This window comes from Plectropomus leopardus, chromosome 2 (genome assembly GCF_026936395.1).
Source record: "Plectropomus leopardus strain MGB_pleo_1.0 chromosome 2, ASM2693639v1, whole genome shotgun sequence".
Classification (NCBI taxonomy): domain Eukaryota; kingdom Metazoa; phylum Chordata; class Actinopteri; order Perciformes; family Serranidae; genus Plectropomus; species Plectropomus leopardus.
Genome location: NC_142177.1, coordinates 32,558,873 through 32,581,012, shown reverse-complemented (window position 1 = coordinate 32,581,012; position 22,140 = coordinate 32,558,873). Strand labels below are relative to the sequence as shown.

General features: G+C 38.7%; 2 protein-coding genes across 2 annotated transcripts; one reads left to right on the top strand and one right to left on the bottom strand.

The window, feature by feature from the left end:
* The first annotated feature begins 295 nt into the window (after positions 1-295).
* Positions 296-6,644, top strand: rps10 (ribosomal protein S10). The gene is made up of 6 exons (XM_042508861.2): positions 296-423; positions 899-1,048; positions 2,074-2,248; positions 4,371-4,448; positions 6,173-6,228; positions 6,560-6,644. Exons 2-6 carry the CDS (start codon positions 899-901, stop codon positions 6,599-6,601), a joined length of 501 nt encoding a protein of 166 aa, XP_042364795.1. The 5' UTR covers positions 296-423; the 3' UTR covers positions 6,602-6,644.
* A 2,766-nt stretch (positions 6,645-9,410) lies between these two features.
* nudt3b (nudix (nucleoside diphosphate linked moiety X)-type motif 3b) lies at positions 9,411-21,920 on the bottom strand. Its single transcript, XM_042495518.2, has 5 exons — positions 21,540-21,920; positions 19,158-19,268; positions 14,348-14,392; positions 14,160-14,244; positions 9,411-13,858 (listed from the first exon to the last, which is right to left on the bottom strand). The coding sequence occupies exons 1-5, from the start codon at positions 21,636-21,638 to the stop codon at positions 13,662-13,664; spliced, it is 537 nt and encodes a 178-aa protein (XP_042351452.1). The 5' UTR covers positions 21,639-21,920; the 3' UTR covers positions 9,411-13,661.
* Positions 21,921-22,140: the final 220 nt, after the last annotated feature.

The following is a 22,140-nucleotide window of genomic DNA, read 5'->3' as shown; positions in this document are numbered from 1 at the left end:
AGTACTTGCTGTTGTAGTAAAACAACAATAATAAAAAAGATAAGACATGCTGGAAATAACACTGCACTAGCATTAATTTTAAAAGGAGGAGATTTAGGCATTTACAAACTCATATATGCCCTCCTAATTGATAGTATTTTCCAAGAGTGTTTGATGGGAATTGATACGCCATAAAGACATTATTTTGAAATGCTTTTTATTAAAAAAAAAAAAAAAAAAAGCATAGAAACCCAAACAAACCCAACAACAACCTTATACTAACTTTAAGGTGTTGTTTATAGCTCTATAAATACTGTAGAGGCCGTTCCTCCCCTCCGCACCAGCAGGGGGCGACACAGCTCCGGCAGCCCGGGCCGAGACGATAAACCTTCCCGATCAACGACAGTCGTTCCTTCCGGCTCCGGTCCCTTAACAAGTGGAAAGGTAAAGACAAACCCAGCGCTGTAATCTAAATATATCTTCAACATCTCATGTCCTATAAAACAAAAATAATAGACGGTCGATTGTTGCTAATATCATTATTGAAAGTGTAAACGTATTTCAGCCTTAAACCGTTTGCAGATGTGGATATTTGACTTAGAAGTGGGGAAGTAACCCCGGTACTGATATTCACCAACGGCTGCCATTTTTGTCGGTTAACGCGGTCCGCGTTAGTTAATGTTAAAAGTGTATAGATAGCTGTGTATATAAGTGTATAGATAGCGAGGTGAACACTTTAAAATAAGTTACCATGTTGGCTTAATAACGCGTTATTTTGGGGCTTTCCGTCGCTCTGTTTTATGTCAGTATGTGTAGCCAAGTCGGCTAACAGGCTAGCTGTTAGCTATAGGAAGCTAATGAAAGCTCTCTGTAACGTGCCTTTGCGGGATTTGAAGCATAAACATGTCACTTCACACAGATGCTGATGCCCAAGAAGAATCGTGTTGCTATCTATGAGCTCCTCTTCAAGGAGGGAGTCATGGTGGCCAAAAAAGATGTCCACCTGGCCAAGCATCCGGAGCTTGCTGACAAGAATGTGCCCAACCTTCATGTGATGAAAGCGATGCAGGTGAGAGACCAGACGGTGATGGGTGGACACTGATATCGTCACTTTTTTATGTGGTTAAATCTTAAATCTAGCTTTATGGATGAGCAGTGATGTGTTTCCCTGTAGAGCCTAAGTGACAGGTGAAGTCTGAGTACTGACATTAAACTGTGAGGGTAGATTTTAGGCAAGGCAGCTTCACCTGTATACTACATTTCATTCAACAAGGTGATTCAAAGAGTGTTAACATATTAAAAGATAAAATGAAATGCCAAATACTTGGAAAAATATTTTTAAAATCCCCATTAAAAATAGCAAAAGTGCAGGCAAGAGGTGCAAAGATGAAAATGTTAATTAAAATCTTATAAAATCAAGTTTAAAAATGATACAGCAGTTCAGTCATGTTGTTTCATGACGTTACGGCTTTGTTAAACATTGACTGTTGAAACTGATGCTTGCCTCTGTGACCTGAATATATGTTAGTACAGGAGGAGCACAAACTGTGGGTGGGGGGTATTGTAACTTGTGTGATGACATGTACATAACAAAATTAAAAAATGTGGTGTGAAACTGTATTTAAACTTACATTTTTTGATTGATACATATGCAAAAGTGATCCTCAAAAGGCTGATAAGATGCAGCTAACAAAATGTAATCTGAAAGCAAAATATGTTGAGAACAAATATGTTTTTGTCCGAGGAGAAACAGGTGCTGGTTGGCAAGCTTGTGTGTCAGTATCAGAGAAGCTTTTTGTCTCTTTCAAAACTTCAAAAAGGTTGAACTTGCGCAGCAGAGCCCTTTGAGAATCATAGTATAGAAACTTTTAATGCTCTCAATGAGGGTATTGTAGTAGAAGTCAATGGCACTTCTGTTTGGTTGAGGTAGATGGGTGGGCATGAAAGTAAAATGTAATAAATCAGCTACTGAAGGGGGAGCATGGCAGAATAGTCTGCCTGAAAGGATACGCATAATGTACTAAGTAATATATGCTTTCAGTAGCTGGGTTGATACTCAGTGTGTAAACTACTTTGTTTGTGCTTTTCTTCCAGTCCCTGAAGTCCTGTGGGTATGTCAAGGAGCAATTTGCCTGGCGTCATTTTTACTGGTACCTCACCAATGAAGGTATCCAGTACCTGAGAGACTTCCTCCACCTTCCCCCTGAGATTGTGCCCGCCACCCTGCGCCGCCAGACCCGCCCTGAGACCGCAAGGCCCAGGCCCAAGGGTAAGATCACTAATGCACATGTAATGTAGGTTTGGTTGAGTGTTTGCTTTTTTGCTGGAATGCACTGTATTTCTCAAAAAGCTAATGGTACAACACGAGAACACTGGTAATAATTACTTATGTTATTTTTTAAAGTCACGAGAATAATAATGTAGTAATCTGTCTCCAGTTTTTAGTCTTTAGTACATCAGATTAGTTGTAGACTCCCTCTGAATTTTGCAATCTGATAAAAATCACAAGTCATTAGCTGTTGATGTAAACCTGCTGAGTGGACGCATTCCAAAGAGATTAACAACATGGAGTCAAAAGGCTGCAGCCACGGCTCGGTGCTGTGAGTTCAGAAACTCTGATCGTTTAACGTCTCCAGCTGAGTTTTAGCCTCAGACGACCTGAAACTGAGTTATTTTATATAATAATAAAAGGCGAATCCAGTCTCAATAAGATTTTCTGCTCATGTAGTAGGAAGGGCTGGAATTTGTGGGGGAATCACAAGCCAGATTATCATCTTCCTCCATCGGCACTTGTCAGATTTTGGTTTCGATGTGAATCTTGGATTTAAAACTGAAATGTCGTCACCAGATTCAGAACAGCAGATCCTTTTATTATAGTTCATTTTTGCTTCTTACATCGAAATCTTTAAAACCAAGAAAATGTTGTGCTTTGGGGAATTTCAGAGTGATATGAATTATTACAGACATCAGTACTAAAACAGATAATTAAAATAATCATGAAAGTCAAAACACAAAGAGGAAATACACGTTTAGAACACAAACTTTTTTAGAGCCTTAACTTTCCCTAAACATTACAGTATTGTAAACTAGTTTGTAATACTATAATTTTTTTTTAAAGTTGTATGGTTGTTACAATACCAGAATTTTAAAATTCTATGTAATACCAATATATAAAAAAATAAATACCTCATTAATACCTCTTTTTGTACCACAATAAAGTTCTATGCACAAAAACAAAATTTATTTTTTAATAAATTAACAACCTGCACATGGTGCTTTTACAGTCGCTGGACACATGCCTCAGTCATGTGGTGGGTTTGCCGTCACAGCCACAGGTTGAGAAACCGTTAACTTTCTTTATTGTGTCATCTGTGCAGCTTTGGGTTTCCTTGTATAACTTCAGTACTTTCAGTTTTATAATTTACAGAGATCATTTAAACATAAGGATTAAAAAAAATTGATACTCAACACAACCTAAATATTTAGACAAAGCAATGACAGACCTCAACTCCATATTGATAAGCATGGATGTGGTACAAAACCCATTCAAATAACTATTTATTGGGCTGATTTAATAGTTACCTCAAGTTGTTGGACTTCATGTTAATACACTGCTCTGTGGCATCAATGATTTTTCTCGTCCGTTATCCTCCCTCTGGTGCAGATGTGTAGATGCTCGCTGCAGACTGGCTGGTCTCAGCCTCAACATACACAAGAATTCAACTCATTAGCAGATACTCATTAGGCTCAACTGCTGCATACGATTGGTGTTCCTTTGTAGCTGATAGAACAATTCAGTTTAGTTATAATTTAGCTTGATGTGTCTGTAAACATACCAGGATTTAGGTTTAGATGTGGCACCAACCTGAGAACGAGCAGAGGGGTCAAAGACTTTGCATTTCAGCAAGTTAATGCTCTGCTTGTTCAAAGGGTGTTTGATGAATAGCTGGTACTGTGGCTCTTACTGGCAGTCTTTGTTGCTCTTATGGATAATGAGCAGTGGACTCCACTGTCTGCTGTGTGTGTGTTTGTGGAATAATTATTGGCTAAAATTCTATTATCGGAGCAATGATTTAATTTTCCTATCAACTAATGTGTCATCACACATCATTCATCCCTCGCTCAAGAGTTTAAGTGCAGGATAAAATGTGATCGTTTCCCCCGTTAGCGCACAGATGACTTAAAGTTGGTCATACATTTGCTCTTGAAAGATCTCCCTGAGACTCAATTTTCTAAATACTATTCCCTATTGTAGCACACATGTATTTAGTCACACCCCTTGGCTTTAAAGCTGAATTCTTAATTCAAAATGTACGAATGTTTCTCTGATTTTATATTTTTGTGCAGCAAAATGACTCTTAATGATCTCAATTTTGTGTTCATTTCTGCAGGAATGGAGGGAGAGAGGCCCGCCCGCCTCAACCGCGGGGAGTCTGACAGAGACGCATACAGGCGATCTGCTGCACCCCGTAAGTATACCTCTAACAAGTATCACCCTTATGATCTGAGTCATTTATGTGGTCTTGTATTGAATTTATTTCTTATATGAGCAGCATAAAGTCATAGAGAGGCATGTAGAAATGGTGACTTAGGTTAGGAACATTAGGTTGATTCTTAAGATGGTATTTTGTGTAGAGAATGATCTATAAAGTTAAGTTCACACTGCACAACCTGGCGTCTTGTAATCGTGACTCTTGAAGTAATCATGGTTTTCACTCCGTGACTGACTGGTGACAGGGTCACACACCACAAGCTCTGTCATTCATTCAACCTTTATTTAAATCTGGAGCAAGCCCTTACGTCATTAATGTCAAGAGCACAGAAAACACAAAAAACAAACAGTGTGAACACAATTAAAAACAGTCATATTAAAAAGTGAAGAAATTTGTCATCATAGGTAGATCATGTGGAATAATTACTATCTGACCAGTTTCATAAAGTGCTGAGGTATGTTGGCGTGTTGCTTTTCAAGACTTTCTAAATGAAAAGAAACCAATGCGTTTCTTGTTTTACAGATAAAGGTACTCATCCCACCTTATCATATAAAATGCAATTATGGGTGGAAAAAGTAACCATTACCAGAAGGAATCCCCTATGAGTATTACGCCTTTTCTTACAGCGTTGTAGTGCGTCTTGGGTGATCAGATGACAGTTGGACAGCGGTGTATATAAAGGTGTAAACGCCTCATTGTGATCTGATCATTCACTACTGTCCACTCAACTACTGTCCTTTGTTAACACTCATACGCCCTGATGTTTCCCTGACAAGGACTACATCATCAGTGCAGGACGTGGTGGTGGTTTTGGTGACAGTGCACCAATGCTCTATAAACTAAATAGCAAATATCAAAGTGAAGAAGTGACAAAGTTATCAGGCTGTGAAGAACCGTTGCATGTGTAATCCATCCCCTCCGTCTTTGTCACTGTCTTCCTCTCAAACACACACGCACCTTGGACAGTTTCTGTCCGCATTCTGTGTTTTCTGCTCTCATTGGCTGTTGGCTCCCTGAAAGGTCACGATATTTTCTATGTAGGCGGAGCATTTAAATGCAAGTATTTTGCTAATTTGGCCAAACAAACTGTAGATGTGGAAGCTAACTAAGCTATGCAATGCTTGGTTTTGATGTTAGCTTGAAGGATGGTCTTGACGGTGATTTGATAAAACAGTTGAATGATGTGCTGCGCTTTCTCTACGATAGATACTTGGGGATTGTCTGCGACGTTTTAGTGAGCCTCTCGGCTTGCGTCTTTCGACGGTACATACATAGCGCTCGGACATCGATTTGCTAGCGCTCAGCCAAATCAGATTTGTCTCTGATCAGAGACTTTGGCAGGGACCTTTTAAAACTGACAGTCACCTGAAAATCATGGCTGAAGTTGTGAAGTGTTCATTAGGCAACAACTTGATCTTGAGAATGCAGTCAATTTCAATGATGTGAAGTCCTGTCGAGAAAGTCATGACACAAATATGCACATTTTAAAGGATATTTAACAGTGTAAATGAGGCTTTAATGCGATAAGCGTTGACCGTGTTGAAGTTTCACAGTCCAGAGACAGAGTTAATGTTAATTACCTTAATGCAGTCAAGACTACCTTCTCAAAATAAACTTTTGTGAACAAGTCCTTATTTTGCAATGTGTCTTAAAGCTCATATGATGAAAGTTGACTGACATATTTCTAATTTTTCCATCAGCTGGTGCTGATAAGAAAGCAGAGGCCGGTGCTGGAGCTGCCACAGAATTCCAGTTCGTAAGTACAGCTGACATGTTCCTACTGTAACATCATGTGAATTATGTTTCTTTAAATTCCCTTACGGGAAATTTTTGGTTGACTAGAGCAGCATATTTTTGGTCCTTAGTCATTTTTCTTATTATGGTAAACAAAGAATGTTTTCCACAGCAATTATACAACAAAAATGTCAAGCGTTCCTCACAGAAACATTGTTAGCTTGTGGGTGCGGTTTTACAATAGTTTGAACAAAATGTCAGCAGGCTGACTTTGGTCTGCTGTTGTAAAATTGCTTTTCTTCTGTTGAACTTGGGTTGACTGATGTATTGACAAGAACTTCTCCCTGTTGCAGAGGGGAGGCTTCGGACGTGGCAGAGGACAGCAGCCTCAGTAAATTTAACCACCTCTTTCTGTACAATAAAGAAAATCAAAACACAGCACGATTGTCTCAGTGTTGTTTGTACGTGACCGTCCTGTCGGGGGTTAATTTATAAGTAAACAGCTTGTTGGACAGCAGGTTTAAAATTTAAGAGAGTGAGCGCAAGTCAATTTTACCGTGTGCAGATATATACTAAAGAATATAAAACAGGATCCAGTTAGTGAGACTGAATGTAAAGTGCCGCCGTTCTTTGATCATTAATGAAGTGGTAAAGGGAGAGAAGCACATGTGGTTCTAAGCATTGACAGTGAGCCAATATGCACTTTAACCTGAACCCTGAAACTGAAGCAGCTAAATGTTCAACAAGTGTTCCCACAGATCCTTAAAAAGGATCTAAAAACACAGCCTTAATTGGCATTCAGATGTCCTAAATCAATCTTTCAAATGTCTTAAAAATGCTCTGACATTGTAAGTAGGATAATATGAATCACTTTTTTCTGATGTTTGTATAATCTCAAAATATTCTCAAATCTCAACATTTACTGAATGCCTCACATTACCGTCATGCAGCTCAGGTAAGAAGATGAGAGTTTAAATTTTTTTAACATTTGCAGTAGACTTTTTAACTTGACATTGTACAATAAACATTTGGGTAAAATTGTGAGTAATTAGTTATGTCAGTTCGTGTCCCTTTTCCTTCAGTTTTTGTTACTGTAAAATTAGACTTTAATTTTGAATGGTATTAAAAATATCTTTAAAAGGTCTTGAATCTAACCTGCCTTAAGCCTTAGTTCAACCATTTTATAACAAATGTTTTCTCTACTGTGACATGTCTGTGTTTTGTGGAAAAAGGCCAATGGCGTATTTGGCTCTAAATTGTGCTCGGGAGGAGAAGTCGGTCTGATGAGGTTAGATTGAGGCCACTTTAAGTCCTTGGTGCACCCACACGGGTGTTTCCACCTGATTAGACCTCTTCTCAGGACATCTTTTACAATTTTATTACAATATACGTTTGGCAACCTCAGGTAATTTCTAAAAGGTCCACCTTAACAGAGAGGACCTTTATAATGCAGTAAAAGCGTAAAACCCTGTGTGGGTGTGCAGGGCCTTAAAACTACAAATGGAGGATGGACAAATAATAGGAAACATGAAAGCTGTTGTTCAGATTGCACAGAATTAAGTGAAGTCTTGTGTCTAAAGTACAACGAAAAGCTTTGCCTTCAGGGCAATGCATTTGTGTTGTTATGCACATTAAATGGCACGCAACTTTTCTTTGATTGTGAAGTCATGCCCATTATCTGTCCCACTCTCACCACATACTAATTTCGAACAGGTTTTGAGTGTTCATACATAAAATACACTCAAAAACTTAATTTCTGACTGTGCTGGTTATATACACTACTCACCCACGATGCAATTCACAGATGAAATGGATGCAGCTTCCCAAATCTACGCTACATACTAACTATACAGTATAGTAGTATGCTGTATACTCATACTCACAGTATGTTATTATTTTGCAGAAACAGACTCACCAGTAACTGTTTCATACAAACACGAAATGATACTTGCCGTTTAACATCAATGAAACCTCAACTTTAAGAATTTAACTGCCAATTAGACTTCCCTGAGGGAGACAGCACAGCAGTTTTTCCCAAGAATACTTGGTGTTGTTTCCTGACATCTTTCTGAGGCCGTTTCACCACAATCCACAATTAATTAAAATATCTTCCAGCTGCTAGCAGCTCCCCATCTCCTTTGTGCATTGATTGTGGGAGATCAGTGAACATCAACGGCATGCTCGGGAATCAGACTGTTTGAGCACATTATGACTGTATGAAGTATGTTTTTTTTTGTTTCTGATTTTCCATCATGAACACCTTAAACCGCCTAAATTCAGTATGAAGTATGAGTTCGAGATAAAGTTAGAGGCTCAAGCTGCAGCTTAAAAAACTTTTTTGTGTGTGTGTGAAACAGCTCCTGAAAGATTTTTTTTCTAAATCTTAAAGACATATCTGTTGGTAGCTGTCGGACTTTTTCTTTATGACAATTATTTGCAGCGGCATTCTGACTACACAAATATTCTATCATTTATTGTTAGTATAAAACCATTGAGTGTGGTGATTTATTGTATTCTGACTGCAAAAATAGTTTACTGTAAAGGTTAGTATTTAGTATATACTGTTGGGGAATTACTATTTATATGTAACGTAGTTATTCAACTAACAAAATAAATGTAATTAATTAATAATAATGTAATAATTTGATTAGATAAGGAGAGAAATATTTAAATTCCAGTTACTAATCAAAAGTTTGATGATTTCAAAGGGGTTGCATTTCGTTAAATTTTTGTCCAAAATTTTTTGTCCAAAAAGTTTTAATGTACAATATAAAATTCTTTATTCACTATATTGAATAACTACATAAAGGTTTGACAGTAATCAGTGTTTAGTACTGTTATGCCGTTTACACTGGTTTAAATCTGATTTAAGGACTTAATTGCCCAGTTATAATTTACTGTAATAAATTACAATACAATTTGATGTAATTAAAATAGTAAGATTACTCATGACATTTTTAAGAGTAACTAGTTATCTGTAACCTACCACATTTAAAATGTAACCTTAGCAACAGTGAGAATTATGACACTGACCACAAATTTATGACTTAAAACTTGAATAAAAAGGAAATCCCAGTTCAATTAACTCAGCGTACAAATAATCAGTCCGCTAATCTAGATTCCAGTGTAGTACTACTGTATGAAAATAGCACTGCTCAAACATTAAAATATATTTCAGACATGAACACAATCACTACACCGGCCTGAATGTGAAATACTGGTGTTTATTTGTTGGCACATTTATATTACAATCTTCAGTCTTCTCGCACTGGTTTTATTCCACAGTCCCAAATGACAAAAAAAGAGGAAAAGAGAAATTCCAGTGACACATTTACCTTGGAGAAAGTCACTTCAAGGCTGAGGTCAGGTGCATAAGTGTTTAGTTTGTTATTCAATTACTAGTAGTTTGGGGGTAACCTTTTATTAACCAGCTTAATTCAGTCAGTTTCTAATTATTACAGTCATTCAGTTATGAAAATGACCATTTGGCCTCAGCTGCAAAGTGATGTACTTTTATATATTTTTTGCTTTGGCCACAAGATGGGGCAATACATATTTAAACCATCACCTTTGGTAAATTATAGGAAGTGACTTTATCTGAAGCCTTTATCTTTCTGTCAATAATTTGTCTTATTTTTCCCCTAAAATTCAGAAGCTTCAATGTTGTACAAAAGAGCCGATTATGACAGAAATCCATCCAAACTTCACATTAACTCATACATGCTTTTACGGAGAAACGTACTTCATACATTCCCACTTTATTTATGACAGGAAGTGCCTAAATTTTGACTTACAAGGATTTTTTTTTTTTTTTTAAGCGGACATTAATTCTTATTGACTGTAGCCAAAGTGTGTCCTCTGGCTGTAAGGGTGCTGTGTTAGCTATATACAAGCCATTAGCTTGTCAATAACACAACAGATCAAAGAAAAGAAAAAAAAGGTCAAAAACAAGTGGTCATTAATAATTAAGTCACTGGCTTTTACTTGTGGAAATCCTCCTCACATTCATTTTGACAGTACCTGTCACCTGCAACCAACCACCAAGAGCGAATTAAATCACTGATTACTCTGAGAGATTTTTTTTAAGCCATATATCATCCCCTTTTACATCCGAATGCACATCTCAAATGCAGACTAAAAGGTCTAATTGACACTTATTAAGTGCCAGGTGGGGCATCGTAAAGCAAGACTTTGACCAGCACACCTTTCTGATACACGGCAATAAAATCAGGTCAAAGTCCCAAACTCTTCTGAAGGAGACGTTACTCACCTACACATTCAGAAATAATAACTTTCATTCCGGGATTATAAAGACGTCAGTCTAAAGTTTGATTTTGCTGGCCGAGTTATGCCCCTCAAACAATAACTGGGAGATCATGAATGAAGACAAACACCACTGCTGCCAGCGTAGAGAGCCTTCTCGCCTCTTTTCTAGGTTAGCTTTAGATCCACGAACATTCAGTTCAGATCAGTTTCCCATGAGGGCTTTATTTAGTCAGTTTGCGGATGATTGAATCAACATACTGGAGTTTTCTGTCCATATTTGAAGTTAAAGAAGCATCTGCTGCCTTACTGAACCACGTCGTTTCAACCAAGATAAACATTTTTACATTTTTTGTTGGCATTTAAAAACTACAGCTCCCATGAGCCCTGGCAAAAGCTTCCTAATATCTAATCAGAGCTGTAATTTTGTTAGTGTTGGCAAAATAACCACCGACTTCTCTGTATTAAAATGACTCAAAATTTGCCATTCATAATCTTAACTCTGAAGCTGCTATTGTAAATATTTGGGTATCGACAGTGGTTAACATGTAGGGCTGGGTATCGTTTTAAAAAATTATAATACCAGTACCCTTAAGGATTATTTCATTTGGTACTATTCTGACCTTTTACTTCATTCAATACCCATTATCTGAATAGAAGGATTTAAATGCGTAAAATGTCACCAGACAGGCATGCCATACTTTTTAATGTTTTGGGTGCATCTCAGCACGCAGAACATCCACCTTCGTCAAAAAAAAACTGCTTGCAACTTCACAGTAAAGACTGTATGGGTTTTAGCTGCTAAGCAGTGGGCCAATCACGTCACATTAAATCAAACAACACTTGTAGTGATTGGATACGAGCAAAACCATACAAATTAGCTTCTTTTTTTTCTACATCTGGCTACAAAAAGGATAAAAAAAACATCTGGGTTTTTGCGGTCAGTACCTTTCAAAGGTACCAATATCCAGCCCTTTTCACATGACGACTCGTTTAGTGATTACCCCGCGATGGATTATCAACTCACAGCAGTTCTCATCAAACTTAGCATCTTTTTGATTTTATGGCCAACAGCTTTGATGTTTCAACTCACTCTTGACCCTCACAAAAAATTAATACCTAACTGTATGCTACCTGCCTAACATGACATCAAACTTACAAACTAGCTGGTGAGCTTGATATTTATCTTAAGAATCGGTGGACACAAACACCAAATGAATGCCAATCTTGCTTTACATAAACCTGTAAATAGGCAACTGTTCGCCAACATGTTACATCTATAAAACTCATTTCTGCTGCTCCGAAATAGCAACAACATCAACAACAAAAATTAGACAGAAAACCACAGCGTCAAGTTTTTGAGATAGACCAACAAAATAAACCCTCTATGGGAAAAATGGGGAAAGTGGAACAGCAGCTTGCTTGAAAAGAAACTTCAGGTCTGCTTCACTTTTGAACTTAATAACGGTTTGGAAATTCAGATATGAATTGGTAAAAGAACAGTGATTCCTCATCATTGCAAATTTGTTTTCGTCGTGAAAGACGTAAGGACTTTAAGAATAATCAATAATAAACAGGCCCTTAACTCTCATTAACAGTCCTCGTCCTCTTTCTGTAGCCTCAGATGTGCTGTAAGCAATCTAAGAGATAATTCAGCTCCAACGCCACAAGTTCAATCAGTCCCTCCAGCCTCAGTTGAAATCACGGATGTGTAAGAGGTGTTTTTGTCATTTGTACTCTCACCTTTGATCTATACAGAAATAAACAATTTACAATAAAAACCTCTAACATGCTATCTACAGCGCCTCCAGTTTCACAGTATTGAGCCAGCTGCCTCACGCCACATCGAGGCCAAAGTGACGCAGCTCGGCTAAAGAGACTTTTGCCAGACGTTAGAGAGAAAAAACATAGAAACAAAAAAAAAAAACAAAAACAAAAAAAACTAGTATCCAAAAGCATTTTACATGTTAAAAACGAGGTCTCAAACTGTACAAGGCTTGTTTGTTCTGCATCAGCATTATAGATTCCGTTACTTTCGATGTCAAGCAGGTGTTTTGAGTGTTTTTTGGGGATGCAGATTAAATACTAAAGAAAGGGTAAAAAAAAAAAAAAGACCATAATGAGTGCCCACTAAAGTCACCTGTGCCATTAGGAACACAGTGTAAACAATTTAACCAAACTGAATGTGAGGAGTAAAACATGGAAATGGGTTTTAATAACTTAAGTGATATGTGCTGCATTTTTTGAAATTACAATAAGTCCATGATTTTTTTTATATCTACTTCTACCCTCTGTGTTTGGAGGAAGACTTTGTAGTCAGTCACAAGAAATCAGTTTTAAAAAAAGGAAAAAGGATTAAAAAGGAGGTAAAGACACTGAGGAGAAAGGTGGTTCATTTGACATTGTGTTGACATTCTTTCTCTCTCTTTACAGTATATATATCTGCTGTTGGAGAGTGAAACCTGTAGTGCTTGGCTCGCTTCCCAAATAAGAGAGAAACACAGTTGACACTTGAAAAAACTAGCAAGGGGCCGTATCCTTCTGATTAAAGAGACATCAATAACCACGATAAGGAGCAAATGAAGAGACCTTACCACAAGTCTGTTGCACAGTCAGCATCAGGTCACTCGAGCGAGTGAGACACAACATAACAGTGCTCATGCAAGACACTTCCCACAGTTCTGATCATTCAGATACAGACAACATTTCCTATCCTTATTAACAGGGGGGGAGGGGGTACACTAATGGGAACATTCATTCACAGAAAAATAACCGAAAAGAAAATGGAGGAGACTTTAAAAAGACCACCAAAAGCCTTCAGCTTAAGCACTAAGTATACACTTTTACATTACAACAGTAAAAAGTAGTTCTTGCATTCAATAAACACCACGCTAAGGGCGCGTTAAGGAAAGAGAATGAGGGGGGGGACATTTCATGCAGATGTCAGTAAAAAGAAAAAAAAAAAAGAACAGGGGTCAAAAATTACATTTACATTTACAAAGTGTTTCAGACTATTCAACCAACACTTGTCATCAAGTCTGTGCCGCCGCTCTGGCACAAAGGAGTTGGCAAGGCAAACCATGTTATTGAGACAGCAAAGAGAAAAGAGAAAGAACAGAGAAGAGAAATGACACAAGTAAGAGCGCAAGTGGTGGTGAAAGCTCCCAGGAGGTGTCAGAGTTAGGGTTTTAGTTATCTGATACCCGAGACGGAGCTCTGATTGATGCTGTAGGTAGGGGAGAGGTCCCCGCCTATCGTGGCCACCAAAGGCGTTCCGTTACTGGTCAGGCAACTCTCCTGGAGAGCCTCGAAGTAGGTGGCCTGCACGGGCTTGTGACACTGCAACACTTGTATGGCATCGTCTATTTTAAACCATTCCCTTTTCCTCCCTGTCGACAGAACAAGAAACCATTGTTGGACAAGTTAAGACACGTGTGAGACAACACAAGAGAAAATAACTTGATAAAACGAGTAATTATCAGTCCTGTGCACGGTGTTAGAGTGAAAATCACAAGGGCAGGAACAAAGCTGGTGTTATAATCTCCCCCCACAAACAAACATACAATAAAATCCCTGAACTGTAATATCACCAAGGCCTAGGAAAAGAAAAACAAAGCTACAGACAGCATGTGACTGCCTGAGAACTTTGTCCGTATGATCCCCGTTTTGACAAGTAAACAAATGCCTTACCAATGTTGACTGAGTCCTCCCAGTCCTCCAGCAGCTCTGTTACAATAAGAACGTAGACGTAGGTTCTGTGTTTCCTCTCTTGGTTCTGTGGGGAGGGGAAAATAATTATCATGTTTTCACTTCTCATTGGCAAACATGCTGCAGTTTGTTGACATTTGCAGAAAAAGTCGACAGTAAACAAACCTCACCTCAAATACTCCGACTAAGCGACCTAAAGTCCCCTTCACACCGGCCTGTAGAATAAAGAATGATAAAAATGCTGAGCAAATTCATAATACAGCATGCAGCTACAACTGGGCACTGTTCTTAAATATGAAGAGGCAGACTGGCAGGACAATGAACTCTACATTTTTTAACTCCCTAGTGCTTTCCTGGGACTGTAATTTTGAAATTGTTTGTGTAGCAGTGGATTACATTACATCATAAGATCGTTGTTATCCCCTGCAAATTCACTCCATCTAATTCCTGTGTTGAATCCTCAAAGTAAAACACAACTGCAAAACATGAACAAAAACATTGAGCAAAAGCTGAAGCCATGATGTGCATGTTCTGATTCTTTCTTCATTAATTTCACACTTCAGTGCAAAGAGGTCTTATTTAGCCAAAGAGTAAGTAAAGTAAGTAATAAAATTAGACTGCCAGTCTATGCACTGAAACAAAACAAAAAAAGCAGTCAAGAAGAGAACCTCCTTACATCTTGCATTTTGGGTGATTGGATTGCAATCGGATCGTGCTTGATCACGTGAAAGTCCAGGTCAGGTCCAGCCCAAAATGCATTGAGGAAAAAATGTGAGCCGATCGGCCAAACCACCTTCAATGGTCAGTGACACATTGTGATCATATTTCATTTTTTATCCACATACAGCAACTACGTGGGTGGGAATACGTAATCATGCACAGCTGTTCCAAACCAGCGAGGTAGCAGCGGCTCTCCTTCACCTGACACTGAAGCTGCGTGATGCCCAGTGGTCTCTTCCCAGCTGATGCTAATACTACTGCAATGCCTCCCTGATCACCCTCTCTACAATCAGGTATGTCTGCTTCATCCCCGTCAACCTTCGCTGTTGCCTTCTAAATCTTTCTGACTGGCATATAACAGAGAACACTTTGAATCAGCAAAGATTTTTTTAAGAATTATTTATTTTATTTTTATGCCATCATTTGCTCTAAATGATCTTCTGCCATGCATTAATTTCATATGTTTGGTGCTGCACCGTTTATTAGGAGTGCTATTGGAATACATATATACTGTTCGGTCATTGATTGCACCACACTCTGGGGGCACAGAGCATACTCTGGGCACAGACGAAGCAGTAGAACGTCAGACGCAGCAAAAGTAAACTTTACTGTTAATTGCACTGATTCTAAGTTTGCTTCCACTCGCCTTTTTAGATGGATGATCTCATCCATTGATCTTATCAGTTCTGAGCAGATTGACAGATCAATAATGCACCATGCAACTCAAACTGCTGATGATGATAAGAAACTGATGACAAGTTCCATTTGCGCTGTGTTCACAGCACGGACCCACAAAAATGTCCGAATTCGGAGAGGGGAGAGAAAGATGCAGACCTAAGAGTTTGTTGGAAATCAAGTTTTTGAACTTTCCTGATCATTTGTAACTGACACTACATTTGAATTTACAGTGTAAACTACAATGAGGTGGGAACTAACAATTATTTCCATCATTGATTTTATTTGCCAATTATTTTTCAGATTAAGTTATCTATCCTTTGGTCAACAAAATGTTATAAAATGGTGAAAAAATACCCATCACAATCATGTGGATCCCAAACCTCATATCTTGTGTTTTTTTAAACCAGTGGTGAAAAACCCAGAGATATTTAATGAATTAATTATCTAATTAAATAGAAAGAAAATCTGCTCGTAGACAAATTTGAAAGTCTAGACCCAGCAAAAGTATGCCATTTTTCCTCAAGAAATGACTTTTAAGAAACTTTCTGTCATCCAGAAATTGTTGCAGTCTTAAATTCTACATCTGAAAATACATGTAAACACCTCCGTTCAGCTATCGCTTACTGTCACATACTGACCGCTTCTCTACAAGATATTTGGAGTACCATAAAAGATCACGTAAAAAGGTCACAACCAAACAAACAGGACAACTGTGTTCATTTGCCGTTACTCTTCCTATTAAAAAAAAACATCCAAGCCATGCAAATATGTCACACCCTTTCCTGGAGAGAGGGCAGCTTGTTAGTTACCTTTAAAAAACATATTCTTATAACAAAAATAATCCCCAAAGAAAATCTAAACTCCCAGAGGTGGATAGGAGGTCAGGTTTAGATACAGAGCCAGGCCACTTGCTGACATCTTTGCAGCTTCTTCTTCAGGTTCCAGTTTCAGTCTATAAATAAATGTTGACTGCGCTCACAGCACCAAGGACTCGGAGCTGGACTCTTCTGGCCTTCAGCGCGATCATATGGAAAAGAACAGGCCCACCACTAGAAACCACAAAGATGTGCCAGGGATTAAGTAATAGGCCAAAAGTCAACCTGTATGTTTTGGGATGGAAATTGTCTCCAAGCTCAAGCATTCGAGTAACCGAACACTACTGGGCATCATCTTGGGAGAGGATGCACAGCATTGAGGCTGGTTACAAGTTACGCAATATCGTCCTCTGTCTCCTCCGTGCTACCACTACCGGGCATGAGCTGAGGTCGTGAACATTGAGATAGACAAAGGAGCCCTCTGTAACCTTTGGCCTGCTCCTGACTGCTGCGTCTTCACTCTTGTCCCTGGCAAGCTTCCAAACCAATAAGCAAAAGCGATCACTCACCGCTCATATGGTCATCAAAATCAGCTTGTCAGGATTAGGATATGTCCTGTTACACCACCGTCCAATAAGGAGCTTAGGAAGCCACAGAACGTGGTGATGCACTGAGTACCACTCAAAGTCACCGCAAATTTTCTGAACGCGGCCTTTTTTAGCAGTTTTAAACCTCAGCCACGACGTGACATTGCTTCTGACCCTGTGGAAATGTGCTGGCAAGCTGCAGCATCCTGCAACCGCCAAAGCTACCAAACAGCAGGAGCCAGGATAAGGGATGATATCAGCATCCCTCAGTGTGATGGATCACACACAAAGAATAGGCTTTATACAGTCTGTGACCCGCCAAGAGCTGACAGCCGGGTGAGATTCAGTGTCTTCAGTGCCCTGTCGCCACTCTGATCAAAATGCCCGAGCGATGAACAGCTTTTACACAAAGGGGGGATACAGGGTTCGTACGAGGTGCTTGAGGTGCTTGATGTCCTTGAATTTAGCTTTCAGAAATGTAAGTACTAGAATACCTTAAAAAATCAGATGTTTTTTTTATTTTACTTGGTCCTTGAAAAGTACTTGAATAAAAATGAAAGGAGAACAGCTACTACTGACTATTTACTGGCTGGTAAATGCCAGTAAATAGTTACGTAAGGATGTTTCTCTAGCCTGCAAAACACACACCACACTTGTCTGGTACTCTCAAATGAGTTATTTATGTTTTTTAAGTTTAATGATATAAATGATCATCATCATCATAATCATCATCCATTTTGTTTATAGAGCACTTTCAAGGTACCCAAAGACACTTTACATAAGTAATAAAAGATCATAAAATAGAATACACTAAAAGTTTGCATAGTAATTGTGTGCTTGTAAATTACTTTAAACCTTTAAACAAACTCTGCTGGGGAAATGCAGGTTTGTACATGTGTGGAAAGTATTTGTAGTTTGTAGAAAAAAAATTCTAAATGAAATTTTGTGAACAAGTTATATGAACAAAGAGGATTCACAAACAAGAACATGTGAGTCAGGGGTTAAAGAAAAAGAGCAATTAATGTGGCCAGCTCTGCTTTTTACATTTTCCTGCTTTGTTTTCTCCTTTACCAATCACATGCCTGAATAAAGATAACAAGTTAATTTATAATGAGTTAATTTTAACCCCAGGTAGCATGTGTTCACTCCATTTAAGAGCACTCCTTTGTATGTTTCTCTTGAATCAGAATCAAAAAACATTTTTTATCTCACATATAAAAATGAATGCTTGAAAAAGTCCTTAAATTTGACATCCTCCTATCTGTGCAAACGCTGGGGATACCTGATTTTTAAGGACAAACGTAGGTGGTATAAGCAGTATAATTGATTTCCAATGAGCTGTAGGACTGTTTACCAATTGCTATATCTCCTCAAACACACACAGAAACAAAAATAGGCACATTTTACCCTTCAAACTGCATCTGAAGCAAGCTGCTGTTGCAAAAATAGATCTTTCCAAAAAATACAGAGACTTAAAGCTGATCGTTTCCCTTCATTCGCCGACTTTATGGGATTGCAAAGTGCTGTAGTGCAACCGCTGGGCAGCCAGTGTTCAATCTCAGCGTGACCTCCACTGACACCTAAACACTGCTTTGTAACACGACGCTATGATACAGCTTACATGTTGCTAGGCTCTCTCGCTCTCTGTCCATCCAAACAGGATGACTGCGCTGACGAAACGGGTTCTGAGAGCAAGGTATTAGGGCCCAGTGTTAAATACAGACATGATTTAATAGAAATGAAACACAATACTTCTTATAAGCTTATACTCAAAGTAATTTGCCATGCTGCGGATGGAAATCCATTCTCAGAACAATATTCCTGGCTATGAACTAAGTCTAGAGAGGCATGTTTCACACCCATGTTTTAGATACCAGGGTTGAGTGAAGTTTGCCAGAGCACAGTCTACATCAGAGGAAGAAAGTGAGCCCACAATGTAGCCTTTGAAACCACCATCAACATCACTTTTCTTGTGCTGCGTTCAGATACCTATCAGTCATTTATACCTTTGAAACATGAGCTAATTGGTTTGATTTCTTTTGAAACATAGAAGAAGAAAAAAATCTTGTTAAGTTGGGCATTGCCTTTTTCCTATGTTCTGTGAAGAAGGCAAGTCAATATGCTCAGGTTTATAAGAGTCAAACTAAATCACAATTGTGAAAAATAGTAAAAGAACCAACCTCTTCACACACTTCTCGAGCTGCAGCAACATTGGGCTCCTCCTCGGGCTCCATGCCCCCTCCAGGAACGATCCACTTGTCTGGATGTCGACTACTGCTCACCAGCAGCACCTGTAAAGCATCCAGTAAAAGACTGATTAGGCCTTACACACCATGTTGTGTGGTAATCATGTATTCGTTGCACAAGTGATGCTGCTTGTGAAACATTATTCAGTGATCTGTGTTGGTAATAGACGGAAGAAGAGCCAAAACCCCAACATGTGACACAATACCTAGCAAGTATCAAGACTATAACTGAAGTGACTTGTGGCCAAGTTATCATGAATGTAGTTAACTTGTGCAGTTTTTCCATCAGGTAGTGTTGCTTTATTTGCATTTTTCTACACAAGTATAGTGAGTTCGGTGTCAGTAATCTGTCGGGAGACAAACTGAGGCTGACTAAAAGTTTCTAACAACGTGCAGTTCATACTGGTGTGTTTTTAGTCACCAAAAGCTCATGTTTTTCATAACCTAGCCTTTCCTTTAACCAAAATGAGGAATTAGTTAAGTCTCTATTAGTCATCACCCCCAGTAATAATGTCTCCACTACAAAGACATCTTTGTGCTTGTTGTTGACTAGACATCAGCTTCCCAAAATTACCTCTGATCTTAACTCACCCTTTGAAGGTTGCTTTTAGCGGTTTCAGTGAGAGGGGTGCATGAATGTACAGCACAGCTGCATTAACTTTGTGATGACATTTTTACACAACCAAACAGGTTTCAAGTTTGTCATTTAACAGAGTAAATTATTCAGATCTTCATGTGATGAATTTTAAATGCAAAATATACAACTAAAAACAGTAGTACAAAAAAAAAAAAACAATACCTGGTGTCGCTACCATTGTCGTCTCTTGGTATGTTATGTTTACGTTCTAAATGAATATAGTAACATGATTAAAACTGGCCAATCTCAGGCACTCAAATAATAGTCCCAATGGGTAGACTGATTTATACTGGTCTACAACCCTAACAGGGTCAAAAATAAACATATCTTTTATAACTATATAAAATTTGTTTACATATTTCCATTGGCCAACTTCTTTTTAATAATTTAGCCTAACAGAGTGGTACTTTAAGTCTATGACAAACCAATTACCATCACGAAACATGGAGAACGACTGAAGTGAAAGCTTATGCTCACCCCACTTTACTCATATGAGTTCCCTCCAAAAAATGATGTCATTACCTGATAATGGTCTCAAAGGATTGCAGTCTTTTTTGTTTTGTTTTCTTTATGAGAAGACAAGAAACTGTAAACTTACAGGGCGGAAATTTTTTTATATATCACCCCTCACAACCTTCTTTTACAGGAAGGCTTATTTTAAAAACATAATATATGTTGTTTGTCTGGTCTCCCTCTTTTATCACTTTTAATATTTGTTTTTATGACTCACACTGATTTATTTGATCTTAGCCTATGCTCTAAATTTTTATTTATGCTAATTTATTGAAGCAATTAGTAACTTCGTTTTAAAAAGCACCATAAAAATAAAGTTTATAATTATAATTCTGTATTATATAAAACCAGAGAGTCTAACATTACCAAAAAAACGACTAAAGAATATTTAGAGTATTTTAAAATGTTATTGTTTATAGTTGTTGTACAAGTTGATAACTTTACTTCGACAACACACGAGCAGAAGTTTAAACAAGAAAAAAATAATAATGTGCATTATTTTGTTATCATGCGATAAAGACAACCTCACTTCCAAATTTAAGTTATTTGTTATACACACATTTGTCATACATATTATAGACGACAATATACATATTTTCAGGAGAATTTGAGGAAGTAATTCATGTGGACAGATATGTTGCTGCAGGATTGACCCTAACACAGTTGACAGCAACTTAACAGTTATTTTGCTCGCCAAATCATCTGTAACACGAGCCGATAGATGTCTCAACTTGTCACTTTAAAAAGTGAAACAACGCTTTCCCTCCAGCTGGGTCTGATTATGATAAAGTCACCGCTCATCACAGCCGGAGCTGAGGGCTGTGGTCGCTGGCCGACAGCCGGCTGCCTACAGCAGCAACACGGCTAGTTAGCAGTTAGCATTAGCATGCAGCTAACAGGTTGAAAAGCCCGAGGTTGGTATATTATGCACGGCTAAAGAGGCTTACATAACACCTGGGTGAGTACGAGCTCCAAACTGATGTTTAATACACAACAGAAGGGGACGATAACAGAGTCAAAGACACAAGAGAGCAGTTGTTTCCAGCTGGCATCAAACCGCAGCTGTTTTGATAAATACACCGATTTACAGACAGACAAGACACTGGCAGCAGCTACGGATGCTAACGCTAGCTTGGCCCGCCAGACAGCGCCATCCCCGGACTCACCTCCTCCTCCGTCTCGCTCCTGAAGCACAGGCAGGCGGCCCGCTTCTTGTAGCCGTCCCCGTCGTACGTCCGGGTTTGGTTCGACTTGAGCTTCATCATTTCAAAAGGGCACAAAAGTTGAAAAGTACAGCTAAGTTTACCACTTATAAAGGTGATGGTTGTAGACGCAAAGTCCTCCTCCGGGGAACCTCGGCGTTTTAGTTAAAAGAAATAACTTCTTCTTCGCTTCATTTTCACAAACCTAGGCACATCTACGGCACGGTCGCCATTACAAGGAACCGCTACGCCCACGACGTAATATACCCTTTAACAGCTCGGGGGGGCGTAAGAAAACTACCTATCAGGCGTTGAAGAATCCGACTAACGGCGTGAAAGGGAGGAGGGAAGACGCAACACCACGCTCCGACTGGAGTGAGCCGGTGAGGGGAAACTGGCACTTTTGGCTCCAACTAGCTCGTCACGGCCACTTGTTTGAGGATGATATAATGAAGTAAGATTGTACCACCGTATTTAAGGAGTTAAAATGTGACGTCAACCATGTAGTGCGCCGTTAAACTTTCAAAACGGTTGATTGATGCTGGTTTGATTAATCAGTTTCAGC

Bases quoted from the DNA above. Each gene is read 5' to 3' on its own strand.
- rps10 (XM_042508861.2), top strand. From the start codon at position 899: ATGCTGATGCCCAAGAAGAATCGTGTTGCTATCTATGAGCTCCTCTTC. The intron at 1,049-2,073 runs GTGAGAGACCAG...CTTTTCTTCCAG, and splicing joins ATGTGATGAAAGCGATGCAG to TCCCTGAAGTCCTGTGGGTA. The intron at 2,249-4,370 runs GTAAGATCACTA...TCATTTCTGCAG, and splicing joins CGCAAGGCCCAGGCCCAAGG to GAATGGAGGGAGAGAGGCCC.
- nudt3b (XM_042495518.2), bottom strand. From the start codon at position 21,638: ATGATGAAGCTCAAGTCGAACCAAACCCGGACGTACGACGGGGACGGC. The intron at 14,393-19,157 runs GTTGGTTCTTTT...TTTATTCTACAG, and splicing joins CTCGAGAAGTGTGTGAAGAG to GCCGGTGTGAAGGGGACTTT. The intron at 13,859-14,159 runs GTAAGGCATTTG...TTCTGTCGACAG, and splicing joins GGAGGACTCAGTCAACATTG to GGAGGAAAAGGGAATGGTTT.